The 17450-nt window shown below is 53.2% G+C and overlaps 1 protein-coding gene across 1 annotated transcript in view; it reads right to left on the bottom strand.

The window, feature by feature from the left end:
- Positions 1 to 2430: 2430 nt before the first annotated feature.
- Synpo (synaptopodin) overlaps positions 2431 to 17450 on the bottom strand; it is a 34248-nt gene continuing 19228 nt past the window's right edge. Inside the window, 3 exon segments of the mRNA XM_032885540.1 lie at positions 2431 to 4935; positions 10107 to 10412; positions 10414 to 12491. Of these exon segments, the coding sequence (XP_032741431.1) occupies positions 4276 to 4935; positions 10107 to 10412; positions 10414 to 12491 (3044 nt within the window). The 3' untranslated portion in view covers positions 2431 to 4275.

Below are 17450 nucleotides of genomic sequence, written 5' to 3'. Positions count from 1 at the left end.
ATACAACTCCCTTCCTCCTAATGCAGTGCCTAGGCCTCTGTAAGGCCCAGACTCCCCCGGTCCCTTGCAAGGCCCTGAAAATTACCTTATCTTCTCTACCCACTCCCCCATGCCCCAAGATCTCCCAAAGATGAGAGGGCAATGCCTGTACCTGATGGGGCCACAGTAGGTGGGAAGAATGTCAACCCCTCAGGATTAACACTTCGGGGAGCTGGAGCTCTAGGGCCTGTGTCCACTGCAGTCTCCCAGGTCAGCGGTCAGTGAGCAGGGTGTGCCCTACAGCCAGTACTGGCTTCAGCTGACAAGAATCATTCTTGTCTTGTCCGTGGGTCACAGCCTTATTTCGGGCTGCAACAGGAGCCGGGGCCAGATGCTTAAAGCACTGGGCTCTGGGGAAGACAGGTGCCCCGGCAGCGGGCCCTTGCAAACAGAAGGGCTTGCACCCCCTGGCTACACACATCCACATTAGAACTCTTCAGTCACCTGGGAATGCTGGGGATTGGCTGCGTTTGCCGAAACACGGTAACTGTTCTATCCCTAGTGTCCACGTGTAATGCCTAATAGAAATTCAACAGATGTTTGCTGGCTGTCACATGGATGGATGGAGAAATAAATGAATGAATATCTTGTCTTGACTTTTCCTCCCTCCTTCCCTTCCGTCTCCTTTCCTTCCTCATGCCTTCCTTACCTCCCTTCCTCCTTCTCTCCCTCCCTGCTATCTTCTCATATTCCCTGAGCCTCTATCCAGGGACTAAAACCAAATACGCCAAGACTCATTTTCAAGGAGCTCGGCTAGCTCAGACTCCAGTCAGTAAACAGTCTGAGCTGTATCCTGAGCATTGCTCTGAGAGAACCCATGGGGCTGAGGACATAGGGCCAGCTCAGCCCAGAGCCTGGAAAGGCAACTCAGAGGAGGAGGCACTGGCACTGGATCTTGGACGATGCAGGATTCATGGGAGCGCACCAGGCAGAGGGGCCAGGGACCCAGCAGGCAGAGGGCAGATCTCTCGCAAAGATAGTTGTGGGTTGGCAAGTAGGGCTAGAGCTTGGGACTGAGGGTGGTGCTGGGAGCTGAGAGAGGTGGGCAAGGGCTGGTTTTCCAAAAGGAAATTGTGTTATAAAGGGCTGAGGAAGAGGTTAAGCTGGTGGACTGTGGAGATCAGATTGACGTTTTCCAGAGACAGATCTGCTCTGCGCTGTGGCTGTAGGGGGCCAGACTAGAGGCCGAGAGACTGGGGTAGCCAAGAGTGAGATGGGGTGGCTGGCTAAGGGCAGAGACAGAAGGGGTGGAGAGGAGCAGGGGACATCGAGGGGCACTTAGACAATGCCCACATCTTGGAGAGGGTCTGGAAATGGAAGCTCAGTAGGCGGGGTCAGATGGTAAGCTCATTCCATCTCTGATGAATCAGTTTGAGGTACTGAGCACTGGGCAAGAGATGGGGGAGTAACGGTACCAGCAGGCTGTCAGCTCCTGACTGTACTCAGGGCAGGTTCCAACAGAAGTAATGATCTATTAGAGCAACACTCAATCCCAGGGAGGGGTGGGCGCTGCAAGAGCTCCCTGGATCCATCAGTTCAGATGGTCCCAGTTAGACCATTCTGACACCATTTGAGACAGCATCCTGGGCTCTGCTTGAAACTCAGCTTTCTAACCCCTTGGGTTGCTCAGGCCAATCTCTGCCGGGCCAGAATCTAGAGCAGTGGTTCTCAATCTTCCTAATGCTGCAACCCTTTAAAACGTTTCCTTGTCTTGTGGTGACCCCATACAATAATTTTTGTTTCTACTCCATAACTGTAATTTTGCTATTGTCATGAATCGTGATGTAAATATGTTTCCTGATGGTCTTGGGTGACCCCTGTGAAATGCCCAATCAACCCCCCAAAGGGACTGAGACCCACAGGTTGAGAACCACTGATCTAGAGGGTAGGGCTAACGGATATCCTTACCTAGAAGTGGGAACAATCCCTCTCTCTGGGCCATGAAGAGAACAGGACTCTGACGATCCTGGTCTCTCTCACTCTGTCTGAAGTCACATGGAACATCTGCTGGAGACTCTTCCTTCCGACCTGGAATCCTGACTTCAGTGAGAAAGCGGTGCCAGGATACTGGACTCAGACTCAGCTTGGCCCTGCCTACTCCGGCAACAGCACCCTGTAGCAGTGCTTACTCCAAGACACTACTTAGAGCAACCCTCCCCTCACTCAGATGGGGATGCTGAGACACGGGGAAGGAATGGCTTACTCAGACCCACTTAATCAATGACAGAACCTGGGCTTCAATCCAAGGACTTCTATGGTCCCAAGTTCTTGCATCTGCACTTATGACTGTTTATTTCCAAGCTCCAAGACCACGTGTGTCAGATATTCTGTGGACTGATGCATACTTGGGAAGAAGGAAACGGCTTCCAGAAAGGCAAAAAGGAACAGGAGGCAGAAGAATGCAGAACGCATTTATTGCTCTGAATTCTACAAGAGGCACGAGGCAGGATACAGGCAAGCTGTCGTGGGTTTTAGAGAAGACTATTTAAGTGAGAAGGCGGTCGCTATGACAACTCCAGAAACAGAACTGTAGTTTCTCAAAGCTGACTCCTGCTGGTTCTCTGAGGAAATGCAGGTAGAAGCTGATCTGTGTATGCCGCAGCATTGACTAGATATCTAATAGGGTCTCTTCTCCAGGAGGCATCCTAGCCTGGGACTCCTTAGCTACAAGGGATGCTGCCCCAGGTAGGACCTAAGTACTCTCTCATTTTCCCAGGGCCTGGTTAACCCACGGGCAATAGGGACCTACCAAGATCACTTCTCTATTCCAATGCATTCCATTCCAACCCTGACTTTATTCCATCCTGACCCTAGCTTCCCCTAGCCTTCTTAAGGAGCTCTAGATCACCCTGATATGTGGGTAAATCTATTAATTATCCCCAAATCGCATCATCCCTTACCTTTAACAACATCCTGGTATTTTTTTTCCCACCTACATATATGCGTGCCTCATCAAACTCCAGCACCCCCATCCCCAGGCTCTGAATTCTGAAGCTGCTGCTCGGAATCTCAAGGGATACCGTAGGTCGACTATGAAAACCACAGAACTCAGCTATTCTTCCCCGAGTCACTCTTGGGGGCTGGGATCAGAGTCACTGAGGTTAAGGGGACAGATGCCTCAAAGGCATCAGGTACAGGTATGAGCCAGGCCAGAGAGAGATGTGAAGACAATGAACATAACAATACCCATTCTTCTGCGCATAATATAGACACTATGGCAGCCCCATACTGGCGTAGCCCCTTGACTGCCCACCCATGTTTGTCTCTGAATACAAGCCCCGTGAACCTCCCCCTTCACCCTCCCTTGCTTTCTAATACTATGGAGTGAATTTCCAGGATCCTCAGAGGTCAGGAGTCAGTTCCACCCACTACCGGAGTCTCCTCCGTGCATCCTGGCCATGACTTGCATATTCTGCACAAGGACCCCTTTCCAAATAGGTAATACACCCTAGACTAGGGTAGCCATGTTAGACTGCCATCTCATCTCTCCCCGGTTTTGAAAACCTAAAACTAGCCATCAGTGATCTCAGAAAAGCATGGGTCTGGGACTCCTGAGACCCATGGCCCCAGGGAACTTTACACTCTGCTCTGCCCTGGCCGAAGAGATATTCTAGACACTCTGAGCTGGGTGGGGTAGAGAAAGCAGCACGGCAGAGCCTCGGGAGAATCTTCCAGCCCCTTCTCCCTAGAGGGGCCCAGCAGGGCACCTTGAGCTTGCCTGGGAGATCTCGTTAAAGGTCACCAGATAAAAATAGAGCTAGTCTGAGAAGAGGTGGAAAACAGCTGCTCCTGCCTGAGACTTGGTGCCAGGAGCACGGTCAAGCCGGGGCCTGGGCATGGGTCATGGCCTAGGTTCTTTTCAACATACATTTCATTTGCCAGGCGGCGGAGAATAGTGTTGGAGGAAAGAGCATGGGAGCCTAGCACAATGGTTGTGTGCTTAGCTGCCGCCCCCAAGGCATGCGTGTATGGAAGGAACGGGAAGATTCTGGAGACTGCACTGGCCAAAGCTAAGGGTCAAAGACTACAGGCTCTTCCTCAGAGCCATACAAATAAATGACAGAGCCAAGGGCTTCAACCCTTTGACTGACAGCCCCCCAAGCCCAGAGCTCTTCTTCCTTGACCCCCTTTTCTCTAGAGCTGTCCAATGGGGTCAGACCCTTCGGATCTCGGTGCTGGGGTTCCCCAAGCTTAGTGCCTCTTCCAGCTCGACCCTCCCGGGGCGGGGATGGAACTTTAAGTGGTGCAAGAGGCCTCGGTGGGGAGACTACCGCGCTTGAGCCTCAGGCTGCCATTCCAGCCCCGAGGACAGATGTTGTAGCCGAGGATGCCGGGCGATTTAAGCCCAGAGTCCTCAGAATCGAGAGACACGTCGGAGTCTGTGGGTGAGCGGCGGTAGGGAAAAGGCCTGGACGGCGCGGCTTGAGGACTCCGGGGACTAGTGCAGGACGAAGGCCCGACAGGCAACGGGCTCCGCGGGATGGGGGAGAAAGCAGCTCCGCGGAAATTGCCCGCCGGGCGGGCTGGCTGCGGAGAGCGCATGCGCGGCGGCGGCGGCGGCCCCTGCGGCGGGGAAAAGGGCCGCAGGGTCTCGGCGGGCGCTGGCCGTGGGGAGGCGCTCTTGCGCCGGGCCGCGTTGATGATGTTGCGTGCCAGAAGCGCCTGCAGCTGGCGGCTCGGGGGCCGCGCCTCGGCCTCGGATCGCAGCGGGGAGACGGAACGCTCGCTCCAGGAGGGGGACATTGGTGGAGGCGGCGGCAGCGGCGGAGGGCTGCCCATGCTGCTCCCGCGGCCAAGCTCCCACGGCCCCGGGCTCACCCAGCCGTCTAGGCTGCTAGGGGGCCGGGAAGCGCCTGGCGTCCAGGGCGGGGATGTGGGCAGGCTCTCTGGGCGGTCCTGGGGAGAGAGCAGAGAGGATGGGGAAAGGTTTAGTGTCGGGTCCTCCAGAGTCAGGGTTTTGGAAAGGATCAAGCGTGGTTGTCCATCGATTCGGAGGTAGGAAAGGCACCCAACAAAGTCAGGTAGTGCCTGAAGTAAAAAACACAGGTGGCTCAACTCAATGAAGAAGCTTTTAAAGCCTTTGCTATCTGGGGCCAGCCCCTGCTTGCTTTGGAAACAGAAACTCATGTGAAGGAACATAGCGTGCATTAATACGTTTCTTGGAGGGAACTGCTAAACAAAATACCATAAGGAGAGATGGGAAAGATATAGGAAAAAGTTAAGGAATAGGGCTGGCAGACACAATGCACACAGCCACAAGAGCGTGGGAAAAGTCTTAAGTAAGTATTTCCTATGTCTGTTTAGAGTTTTGAGCCATACAGTTGCATTGACTATTTTAAAATGTAGATATCTAACATAAGGCTTATGTTATTCTTATATATAAAAGCATTTTTTGAGGAAGGGTTTTGTGCAGGACACTTGGAGGCAGAGGGTTCTCTGTGAGTTCGAAGCCAGCCTGGTCTACAGAGTGAGTTCTAGGACAGCCAGGGCTACACAGAGACAAACCCCCCACCCCGATTTATTTATTTTAATGTATGAGTGCTCTATCTGCATGTACACCTGCGTGCCAGAAGAGGGCATCAGATCCCATTATAGGCATTTGTGAGCCACCATGTGGTTGCTGGGAATTGAACTCTGGACCTCTGAAGAGCAGCCAGTGCTCTTAGCCACTGAGCCATCTCTCCAGCCCCAAGAAACCCTGTCCAAAAAAAAAAAAAAAAAAAAAGCCAAGAGGTGTGTGTATTCTTCCATACCCAGCAGTGTGTCTGTGTTCTGTGGTGTGTGTGTGTGTGTGTGTGTGTGTGTGTGTGTGTGTGTGTTTCAAACATCACACCATGCTTAAACAGTGTTAAGGGGGTTGAAAGTGGAGGGCTTGGGAATACAGGCTAAACACACACACACACACACACACACACACACACACACACACACACCCCTTAAACAGTCCAGCTGTTCACCCATATTCTAGAAGTAGTCACTTGGGCTCTTAGTTGAGTCCATGTTCACTAGCAATCATCCATCCACCCCAGCCCTAAGCTATGGGGTCCAGTCAGTGACTTCACCCCAAAGTTTGCAATCACCCACAAGTCCATTCTTTGACCCAAACACTCATCTGCCAGTTATCCTTTCAGCCAGCAGAGAACTTGGTCCCTCCCAACCAAAAGAAACAACAGAAACAGAAGGTATATATTCTCCAATCACACCACGGCAGCTACCAGATGAGTCCAACCTCAGTGTCCTCACTCAAAAGGGCCATTAGGGACAGTCAGAAGAGGACATTTCTGGTGGGATGTAATGCTGTAGGGACCTTTTCAGGGATATCCAAGCTTACAGGGAAGCAAATTAAGAGTCAGCCCAAGGCCTCAGCCCACCTTTATTCCCAGGGTCAGGGCTGTATGTGTATATATAAGCCAGAGTCCCCGGAAGCTGGTCTCTGTGTGTGACACATCCTAGAGTGCAGCCAGGTCACCTGAAGCACAGGCTGATGGGGAAGAGCTCCAAGGAAGGCCTCTGCCCCAGGGTAGACAGGAAGGACTAGAGGCTGAGATCAGAGTCTCAGATCCAAAAGCCAAGTGCAAGGGCTCAGGTACATCCCGTTATATAATGAGTGTCGCCTTGAGCTCATGACCCAAGTCAGTCAACGAATGTTTTTATTGTTGTCTTAGACAGGGTCTCTCTATGTAGCCCTGGCTGTCCTAGAGCTTGCTCTGTACACCAGACTGGCCTCAACTCACAGATATCCACCTGCCTCTGCCTCCTGAGTGCTGAGCTCAAAGGCATGTGCCACCATACCTGGCCCTAGTTAATGAGGCTGGAGGAGCTGTGTGAACTGTCTAAAAGTCTCTTTTAAAGAAACTGTTTCTGTCTTTTGTGGTCACTGCAGATTGCTGGACCCAACAAGTGCAAAGAGTGATCAGACTCAGGCAGGACTGTGAACCACTGTCGTGGTTCAGGCATGGGCTGAAATGTGAGTGATCCAGGCCTGACTTCATGCTAAGTGCCATGTCTCATGACTGTGTGTGTGGGCAGAGGGTGCACAATACAGATGGGAAGAAGAGAGCAGAACTGTTCACTTCCAGCCGAAGAGCTCAGTTCACTGTGTCTACCCAGCTCCTTGAAAACGCAATGGGTGAAAATTCAGAAAGTAGCATCCAGTCACCCCAGGCTCAAAGCAGGGTCTGTGCACCGTGGGGTGGAGACACAAGCTGAGCTGACAGCATATGGCAGCGTCAGAGGCCTCGGAACTCGCAGGGCACCCCCTGCAACCCCGTCATTGAACAGAAGAGGAAACCAGGGCCAGAGACAGGCAGAGGCCGTGCAAACCAGCTAGTTTTTTCTCCACCAAGGGAGCCAGGCAGGGCTAGTGATGGATGTACGTGGCAAACAATCCAATTTAGAGATAATGGAGAGGGGGAAGGAACCAGAGGGAGCTGGAGAGCGAGTGTTCTGGTGGAAGACATTTCAATCCCACTTATTAAAAGAGGGAGGGGGAGGGAGGAGGGGCAGGCATGGCAGGTAAATCAGAGCCAGGCACATTGATGCACATCTTTCACACCAGTCCTTGGGAGACAGAGGCTGGTGGATCTCTGTGAGTTTGAGGCTAGCCTGGTCTACCTACCAAGTTCTGGGTCAGCCAGATCTTGTCTCAAAACAAACAAACAAACAAACAAACCAAACAGCAAACCAAAGAACTAGGCATGGAAGGTCATGATTATAGATAGCCCTAGCATTCAGAAGGCTGAGGTAGGAGGATCATCATGAGTTCAAGGCCAGGCTCAGCTACAGATCCTATCGAATGAATGAATAAACAAACAAACAAACAGATAAATAAATAAATAGATAGATAGATAGATAGATAGATAGATAGATAGATAGATAGATAGACAAGACAGATGGGCAGACAGATGGATAGAACCCCCAACCGATTTGGGCCACAGGGCAGTGTGTTTTCTCTCTCCTCAACACGATCTGGGACAGACTCAGACGTAGGAAAGAAGTAAGGGGAAAGAAGTGCCCTCTTTTCCTAGGTGTCACATGGCTGACACCTAACAGATCCAGTCACACAGCAGGCTCAGTAGCACAGGGACACAGCCTCCCTTCATCCACACACAGCAGCTGAGCAGTTCCACTTCGCTTCCAGGCCTGACTCAGGGAGGAGAGAGGGAGCCCCAACTTGCGGCAGCAACAGCGCAGAAGAAAGAAGCCAGACAGATTTGAGACAGAGTGTATTGAGAACAGGAGGCAGGACCAGAGTTGAGCCCTCGGCAGGAGCTACAGGACAGACGGAGGATGGGCTCCTCCACTGCCAACCCTCCCGCCCCCGGGTGCAAAAGGGCAGGGTCTACTAGAGACTGACTGTTCAGGGAAGACATGGCCTGAAGGAATCAAGTCCCCTCAGTTTCCCCATGTACCCCCCTCTTCTGTGTGGATGAGCTCACTGACAAGGCACCCCTGTTCCCATGGAGACAAGCCTAAGGCTCAAACTGCGCACTCAGCCGAGTACAGGCACCGCCTCCACCACCCCTGCCCCTCTGGGATCCCAGAAATAGGGATGGGAAAGAGGAAGTGGGTGGTCCTAGCCTTAAGTCTTGGGAAGATTCCATCTAAATGTGTCTGTCTTCTTATATCTGTATTCTCACACACCCTCCAAAGGATAGTTCTGGGGGTGGGAGGGGTGGCTGTACCACGTCAAAGGGAGGCAGGGAGTGGGAGATCTTGGGCTACTTGACTCCACACCCTCTGTATAAACAGGGAAACTGAGACTGAGACCTGAGGTGCCCGTTCAGTCTGTTAGTCCAGATCTAGGTCCAAGGCTTTTCTGTGCCTCTTCTGAGCTACTGTGCCACGTTCTTCCCACTGTCATCAACTGAGCTCACGCTTAAGCTGACCCAGCCGAGGCTTCTGACTGTAGCCCGCTGCAACCCTACCTCCTCAGGCCGCTCTAACTCACTTTCCCTCCACAGCGGCTCCTCCACTTTCTCTCTACATGACAGTGTGCTTGCTTCTGGGGCCTTTATCTCACTGTGCCAGCCTGGTCTCTCAATCTCCAGGGAGTATCGAAACCCTGTGAACAAGGGGAAACTAAGGCCTAGAAAGGAGAAGTGAATTGGCCAAAGCTCCCCAGCAAATGGGAGGTGTGGGTGAGTCTAGGACACCCCTCTGTTGTCTCTCCCTGGACCTTGAGCCTTCCTGGTGGTTTCTTTCAGTCTGGGAGGTCTTGCCCGAGGTCACTATGTCACTAAAGGGTCACTCTCCTAGCAGCACATTCACATCTGCATAGCTGTCTAAAGGACACTCTTCTCGGGGGTTCCCCAGGGATGTCCCTCATCCCAGAACAGTGAGGGCAAGGCAGTTGGAAGCAGGACTGAGGTCTGGGCCCAGGAGTCCCCCTCCCTGTGGACAGTCAGGTCCTGGAGAGGGCACGGAGGCAGCAGAGTCTCAGAGAGCAGGAGGACAAGCGTCAGAAAGGAGTGGTGCGCTAAGTCCACAGGCAGCAGAGGACTCAGGAGAGGAGGTGTAGTCAGGCAAAGCTCTCTGAGGCAGGAGAGAGAAAATGTCCAGAAGGCAGAGGGGGAAGAAGCGCCCTGTGAAGGTGAGAATCCAGAAGCAGGAAGCCAGAGGCCAGGAGCCTGAGCCCTATGAGTAAGGCACACCCAGAGCTTGCAGATTCACAGATGTCAGAAGACTGTTCCAGAAGTCCCCGTGAGGACACCTCTGGGCCTTCTCCAAGCAAGACACTGCCACCAGACTCCCATCCCTGAAGCTTGCAAGGCCAGGGAAAGACTCTCTGCTCATTGGGACCCTCTGAGGGTTTTCTTTCTCCGTGATACCCCTCATCGCCCTGATATGGCGTCTAAGCCCCTTTGTCTACAGCTCAGAGAGGGGAGATGGTCCACCTACAGTCACATAGCTATCTAGTATCAATGCCAGACCTTGAACCGTAGACGTCCATCTTCCTCACTAAGCCCTGAGCTAGATCCTGCCACATCTTCTCTCTGGCCCTCCGAAAAGGGGGACAAGACAGGCACTGGGATGTGTTACTTGAAGCAGAAGGAAGGTTTCCACACCTGGGCCTCGATCCCAGCATTCCGGGTGGAGAAGGAAGGCCTGGGGGCCTGCTTGGCTCGAGGAGACCACGCCCTGGAGGGAGACACGGGGGAGATATCACTGCTGTAGGTGGGGCTCACGGCAGTGGGCTGGAGGCTGTCCTGGACTGGGGCAGTGTAGAGGCCTGGGGGGGGCGGGAAGGCCGAGGCAGCGCAGGGAGGCGGTGGGGGGCCTGCTCTGGGCAGGTTGGGCACCAGGTCCAGGGAACTAGGCTTGGCCGGGGAGGCAGCACGAGGTGAGACAGTGCGTGACGAAGCGCGTGACGACGGTGGCACGTGATGAGGTCTTGGCAGGTTCCTTGACCGGCGACAGAGCATAGAGTGAAGGCCTCATCTGGTATGGCTGCTGCTTGGTAGGCTCAGGGCGCAGGACTCCATTCTCTGGCAGATAGCCGTGGTAGAGAGAGGCAGGCGGAGTCCGCGCTGGGCTTAAGGACGCCACTCGGAAGCCCCCAGGGGCATTAGTGGTGTACTTCCAGGATGAAGGCAATGACATAGTAGGTGAAGGGCAGCGAGCCAATTCCGCATGGCCTGACGACTCTATGACGTATTTCTCCATCCGTGACTGGCGGCGGGCATAGAGCTCAGCCCCCTTCCCTGAGGCCTCTGAGAGATTCTGGTTGGGTTTGGGCTTCGGCTTAGCCTGGATACGGGGTGACTTGAGGCAGGAAGCCCATTCGGGGACAGTCTCCTCAGCTGCCGCAGGGCTGGACCTGTCCCGAGCTATTGGCTCCTGCTGGAAGTTGGAGGCCTCAGCTCCCAGGGCAAAGGGCTCGTCTTCCATGCCCACCTCCCCTTGGTCTCTCTGCCTCCGCTTCTCATCAGCTGTCTGCACGAGGTCCAGCAAGTCTGGATTCGGGGTCACCTTAGGCTTCTCCACGAACGTGAACATTGATTTTCGGCTGCCTCGGCGTGCCATAGATTCTTCCAAAATTCCTGTCTTGTTGGCAGGAACTACCTGGCCCTTCAAATGGGGAGGCTTGGGGTCAGAGCTGGGATACAGAGTAGAGTAAGAGGGGGGAGACCTAACCCGGGAAGCCACGGGGGCTGTTGACAAAGTCTCCGCATAGGTGGGGGGTGGGGTAAAGTTTCCTAAGGGGCGTCTCTCTACAACCGGGCTTCGCTGCCCAACCAGCCTCCTTTCTACCATGGGACTACGGGCCATTATGTGCCTCTGTGGCTGGGGACTCCTATCCGCCATACTGCTAGCTGGGGGAGCCCAGGCCTTCTCTCCAAAATGTCGTCTTCCCATCATGGGACTTTGCTCTATCTGGCTGGTAGTCCCTGGCGACTGCATCCCAAATGGCCTGGCGGTCCTGTTGACCACGGATGCAGGCTTGGCTAGTGTGAGATGTACTTCACTATACACCTTAGTGGGCGTGGTGACAGCTGCATGTCCAGACACCTCTTGTTCTGCTGATGCCACTAGGGTGCTAGGCTGCATGTCAATGAGCAGGGAGCTGGACATGAGGTCTGCAGCTGGTGGCCCGGAGCTGGAGAGGGGAGTAGCTTCTCTAGAGAAGGGGCTGGCGGCAGATGGTGGAGCGGACACCTTGTCAATCAGGAGAATGCTGGACCTCACTTCCTCTGCTGGCACCGGGCGCTGCCCATCATCAGCGCTCGGAGTGTTGGGTTTGGAATCAAGTGTGCCATTCGGGGAACACTGTGTCTCAGATGAATTCTGTTGGACAGGGGTGATGGTGGCTGGGGGGTTTTGATTGACATCAGCAGTGGGCTGGTTGTGGTGGCTGTTAGAGGCTGCTGTGGTGAGCGTGGCATTGGGAGAGGGGGGGTTCTGGTTGATATCTGCAGCTGGGCTGGGCACTTCCTCTGTTTCGGGAGGGTTTGGTGAGGACTGCTGGCTCTCCCGGTTCTGGGACAGGTGCAGTCCATTAGCTGTCAGCAGGGCTGCATTCTCCTTTAAGTAAACTACCAATGGCACTTCTTCCTCCTCACTGGCAACCTTCTCCAGGTGCCGCAGCAGACTGGCTTCCTCTGAGTACCCCTCCATGATGTGGCCAGGGACCCCTCGGCTGGGGCTTTGGGAGCTGGAGTGCTTTGGAGAGCCCGGCTTCGATGGAGACGTAGGATTCACACTAAGCCCTGGGGCATGGCCTATGGAGCTGGAAGGATGCCCTGTTGGGAGGGCCTCTTGGCTGAGCTTTGGTGACCTCTGGCCTCGGCTCTCCAAGGTGAACTCGTTCACCCTCTGCCTGCGCCTGTTGAAGAGCTGGACCCCTCGGGAGTTGGAGCTGGGAGGGGTGGTGAGCTGGGCTGCAATCCGCTGGCTCCTCTCCTTGGCCTCCTTCAGATCCTTTTCTGTGAAGCTGGTGCTCCGGCCCAAAGCTGCAGAGAACACAGGCCTGGTTAGCAAACGGACGTACGTACGTACGTACGGACAGTCAGTCACTACGCCCTCCTACATCTCTTTGAAATCTGATCTTTGCTCCGTTTCCTAGAATCAGAGGTCATGAAGATACAAGGGTGAAGCTGATTGGCTGTCCAGAATAGCCTGTCTGTCCCTTTGGACTGCCCTGGAAGGTTGTAACACAGCACTTCTCCAAATGAGTCATGCCTCCAACTACATCTCCCATGGTCCCTCTGGCCACTGACCGCTCTCACCCCCTGAGAGTGTTTTACATCAACTCTGTCTCTCCTCTTTACCTAAGAAGGGGAAGAGGACGGAAGGCAAGGCTAAGGCCCCATATATGCTAGGAATATCCTCTTCCCCGACAGCACGTCCTCCCCTCAGGGGCCTTCCTGTCTCTTCTCCAATCTTGTCTCTTCTTGCACAGCGCTCATTCACCACTGTCCGAAATCAACTCGTTTGCTTATCTCCTGACTGACCATCCGTCTCCTCACCTCAAGCACAGCTCCGAAGGCCTCGTCTGACGTGTTTACCTTTCTGACCTCAATTCCAAGAATAGATTCCCTAAAGATTCCCCAGTGTGCAAAGCCCAGGACACCTTACACATTTCTCCCTTTATACTTACTGAGAGTTTGGTCATTTGCTTGATATCATTTTAGAATTGTGCCACTAAGTTGTTTTTTAAGGCCTTTCAAATTTATCATTATTGATGTGGGGAGGCATGTACCATGTTTACACATGTGGAGGTCAGAGGATAATTTTGTCTCGTTCTACCTTTACACGGGTCCTGGGAATCAAACTCAGACACCAGGCTTGCACAGCAAGTACCTTTACCTGTTGAGCCATCTCTCCTGCCCCTAAGACTTCTTTTTCGGAAAACATATTAATATGCAGGGCATGGTGGTACATGCCTATAATCCCAGCACTTGGGAAAGCAGAGGCAGGAGGATCTTTGCAAGTTCTAGGCCAGCCCAGTCTACATAGCAAGCTCCAGGACAACCAGGACTAATGTCTCCAAAAAATAAAAAGGTTAACATGTTTTAGTTCTAAAAAATAAAAACATGAAAAAGTAACCGTGTCCCCACCCCTAATTATAACACATCAAATCAAGAGACCACGATCCAGTTTCTCCTACACCCTTCCCCATTTTTTTCCTCTCACTTTTGTTAAGATAATTATTTAAAAATTTGTACATGCTAACATAAGCCAAGTGACACCCTGGGCTAACGTCAACGCTCCCTGTGTTCATTCATCTCGTTCTCCCCAGTGTACTGAGAGGCAGCCATTGGGCAGCTGTGTGAAGAAGTTCAAAGATTCCTGACAGACCCAAGGCCGTACAGCTCCAGGTGGCAAAGGCTGAGTCACTCCATAGCTGTGCTCAAGGTCCTTCTGGGGAAAGAATCGGTGGGACATGGCAAGGACAGAGGTCACTGGTCGGCCTCCTATCAAGTGAGGTAATCACTTCTTTCTGCCCACAGTGCCCAGCTGGCACGCACTCGGGCTGCCATGCTGTTGAACAATGAATAAACAAATAGTCGCCTGAACAGATGAGTCACAGGCGGCTGGAGGGATCAGCCTATGACCAGGGTCACAGCTTACCCAGTGGCTGAGAAAACCCCTCCCCCACTGTGGGAAACTAATTAGCTCTTGAGGAATCTGACCCTGCCCTCCCTCCTAACTCACCCTAATTAGCCCTGGCCCTGACAGGCTGATGGGTCTCCAGGGACAGTCTTTCTAGGCATCTTGCCAGCCTGGCTCGGAGTTCGTGGACTCTGAGAGATGGGAGTGCCTCGATAGAGGAGATTGGTAGTTCGCCATTATCCCATTTTATAGATAGGGAAACTGAGATCCAGAGAGTATCCCAGGGCAAAGTCGACTGGCCCCCATGCTGGGGTCAGCAGGTACAATCCTTGCTTCGTGGCTTTCTGGCTCTATCCTCCAGTCTACTACTCCTGTAGCTTCCCCCTCATGCCACAACGACAGCACATAGCCTACCCCACCTGTACCCCAACACCTAGTGGTATTCCTCTTCTGCCCCTGTTACCCCCTCTGTAAAACATGAAGGCTTTAGCCAGACCACTCCCCTGGGACAGCTGAAGATGAGGTTTCCAGGCACACAGGAAAGTCTTTAGGAAAGGTTTGGACCATGCAGTGACCGTCTCCCTCCTCTGTTCTGCTTCGAAACAGGTCTCCTGGCCCAAAGCCAAGTTCTCCGGCTGGGTTATCCCTAGGGCTCTGGCAAACTCTTATCGTCTCTCAGAGTCATGGGCTCTAAAAGGGTTGGGGGCCTCCATGAGGTCATACGTACAAGGGATCTGACATCATCAAGTCTAGGGCAAAGGGCAAAGAAGGCTCATGCTACCCCAGGAACAGCAGGCCACTGTGACCCAACTCTGCTCATGGGGACAGACATTTCCCAATCCTTATCCCGCAAAGCACATTTCATTCACAGCACAGATCGGGATCCTGAAAGCCTCACATCAGGGGACTCTGGAGACATGGAGAAGCAGCACAGAGTCTCAGCAGCTTGGAGGTGGCTGTCATGGTACAATTCTCCACGCGATTCTTGCATCCCTAAAGCCAACACTCCTACATGTGCAAAACTTATTGACACACCCAGGTGGCATGGACTCGTGACTTAGTGTGTTTCTGCTCTACCCCCAACCCCGGCCACACCAGCGAACAGCTTCTCCTTGCAACCTGACAGTCCTGCAGAGATTCACGGGGGCAACCCCATCCTGTGTGACCCAGGACACGGAGCCCACCAATGTTCCTTCTGACACACTTGTAGCAATTTGCAGCTAGCATTGATTAAGTGCATGCTACCTGCGCCTCCCTCTTGCTGTGACCCTATAGGGCACAACCTGCTATTGTGCACTTGGTGTTGATGGGAAAAACCAAAGGCCAGAACAGGAAGGTGAGCTATCCAACAGCACAGAGTTACCTTTGCAGAGAGCTAGGTAACTGGCTGGCAGGATCCCACAGGGTAAGGCACATAGAAAGTGATCTGGTGTTTGAACATCCAGCTACTCCATGTCCTTGCACATTGCTGCTTCCTCCTTACTTTCCTGCTTCGGAGCCAGTCCTGTGTGCCCGACCCGCATGCCTCACATATACACACTACTCCTCAACCCCCTGGCTTCCAATGGCAGTGTGAAAGACCCTTGGGGAGAAGCCAGCTTGGGAGGCTCAGGAAAACCAAGGGTCACAAAGAGGAGATGGCCCAGGATCCAGACTGCTGACCTCCAGCCAGGCTAGTCATAACTCTGAATTGCTCTAGATAACCCTCCCCTCCTATGAGCTCAGAGCTGCCCCTAAGCTCCAAGAGGAATGGCAGAAAGGGCCTGGGCGGGGGGTTGTTAGCCTCCCTTCTAGTGGAGTCCTGAACCCTGGGCCAGCTGCAGTGCACATAAAAGAAATTCAACAAGAGGTTTGGAGTCAACCCAGTCAACTAGCATGGCAAATTTTTGTCACCCTACACAATCATGGGGGTAGGATAGAACAGGACTTGACCAACCAAAGTTACCCCAGGGTCCCTTGTCACAGGCAACAGGGGATGTTCCAACTGAAGTCTCCTAGGGCAATGTCACCCCTGCCAATAGCAAACTTGTGCATCTTGGTTTCAGAGAGATCAGAGGTGAGCCAGGACCACAGGAACCAGCAGTCCTCACTGCCTGGCTGCCCTTGTAGTAGTTGGTGCCCTTTTTCCTAGTCTAGATCACTGAAGGCCTATATAGAGCTCTAGAGAACAGCCCTGAATACAGGCCTTCAAAGAATGATAGAGCGTAGACAAAGAGAAGAGCTACCTGGGGACAGGTAGGACCTGATAGATCCAGAGTGAAGGAGAGGCTCAAAGACAGAACATTGCCCCAGGGCAGTAGGGATGCTAGGGTACAGGCCCCACATGGCCCCCACATGCTTATCAGATTTGGATTTTATTTTCATCCACAAGGCAATCCCAAATGATAATACTGTTGTTACTCCTTCCATTTTGTAGATGATAGCCAGGCTCAGAGTTGCCCACCCAGTGCCAAACAACTATAAGTGGCAGAGTTAGGATTCTGGACTCAGCAGGTCCAACTGGGAAGTCTTAACCACTGGGCTTTCTGGCTCAGAGCTTCAGTGGGAGGGACATCAAGGAAGCTTCGATGTTCCTGGAAGACAGTCTGCAGAGCCCTGTCTCCTCACCCCACCGACACCCCTCAGCTGCTTTCTACCACTTTTTTCTTTCAGGAGGAGAGTTGACAGCCTTATTCTCACAAAGGCAGAAATGGAACGCCAGTGGCATAGGAAGATCTTAAGGCTAGAATCAGTAAATTCCCGGCCCAGCTGTAGCAGGTATAAGCTCTCTCTCCAAGTCCCGGTTCTCATTACTTTCTGTAGGCAGCCCCCCATTCTGCTCATCACTAAGCCTGTCTGAAGTAAGGGAGGGGATCTGAGGCAAAGGAGGAGAGGCCAGAGAGGTCAGGACAGCGAGAATTCAAGGAAATGTGACTCCACACTATTGCCGTCAATGGGAGTGGCCAGGCAAGGCCAGTGGGTAGGATGGGAGCCAGAGGTGGGAACAGAGGTTGACGGGAGGCAGCCCATTGTAGCAGCCTGGGAGCCTTGGCAACAGGTTGGGTAAACAGGCTGGGTAAACTGGCTCCCCAGTGGTGTCAGGAAGGACCCAATGTCCCAGCCACTACATAACCTCTGGTTTGGCCGGGGCAGGAAGATGAGGAGGTCTGAGTAATAACCCAGCCGCTTTGCCAGCCCAGGCTCACATCCTCCCTGCAGAGAAGGAAGTGACACAGACCCTCAGGGGTGCATCCATGCCAGAAGCATGTGGAATGACCCACACATGGGTAGGAAGGGGCATGCAGGGGTAGGAGCAGGGATCCCTAGAGCCAACCGGCTCTAGCCTTGCTAAGAGGCAGGCAGAACTCCCCATTTGC

Source organism: Rattus rattus, chromosome 15, assembly GCF_011064425.1.
Source record: "Rattus rattus isolate New Zealand chromosome 15, Rrattus_CSIRO_v1, whole genome shotgun sequence".
Taxonomy (NCBI): Eukaryota; Metazoa; Chordata; class Mammalia; order Rodentia; family Muridae; genus Rattus; species Rattus rattus.
The sequence above is the reverse complement of the archived record's forward strand: the minus strand, read 5'-3'. Positions and strand labels throughout refer to the sequence as shown.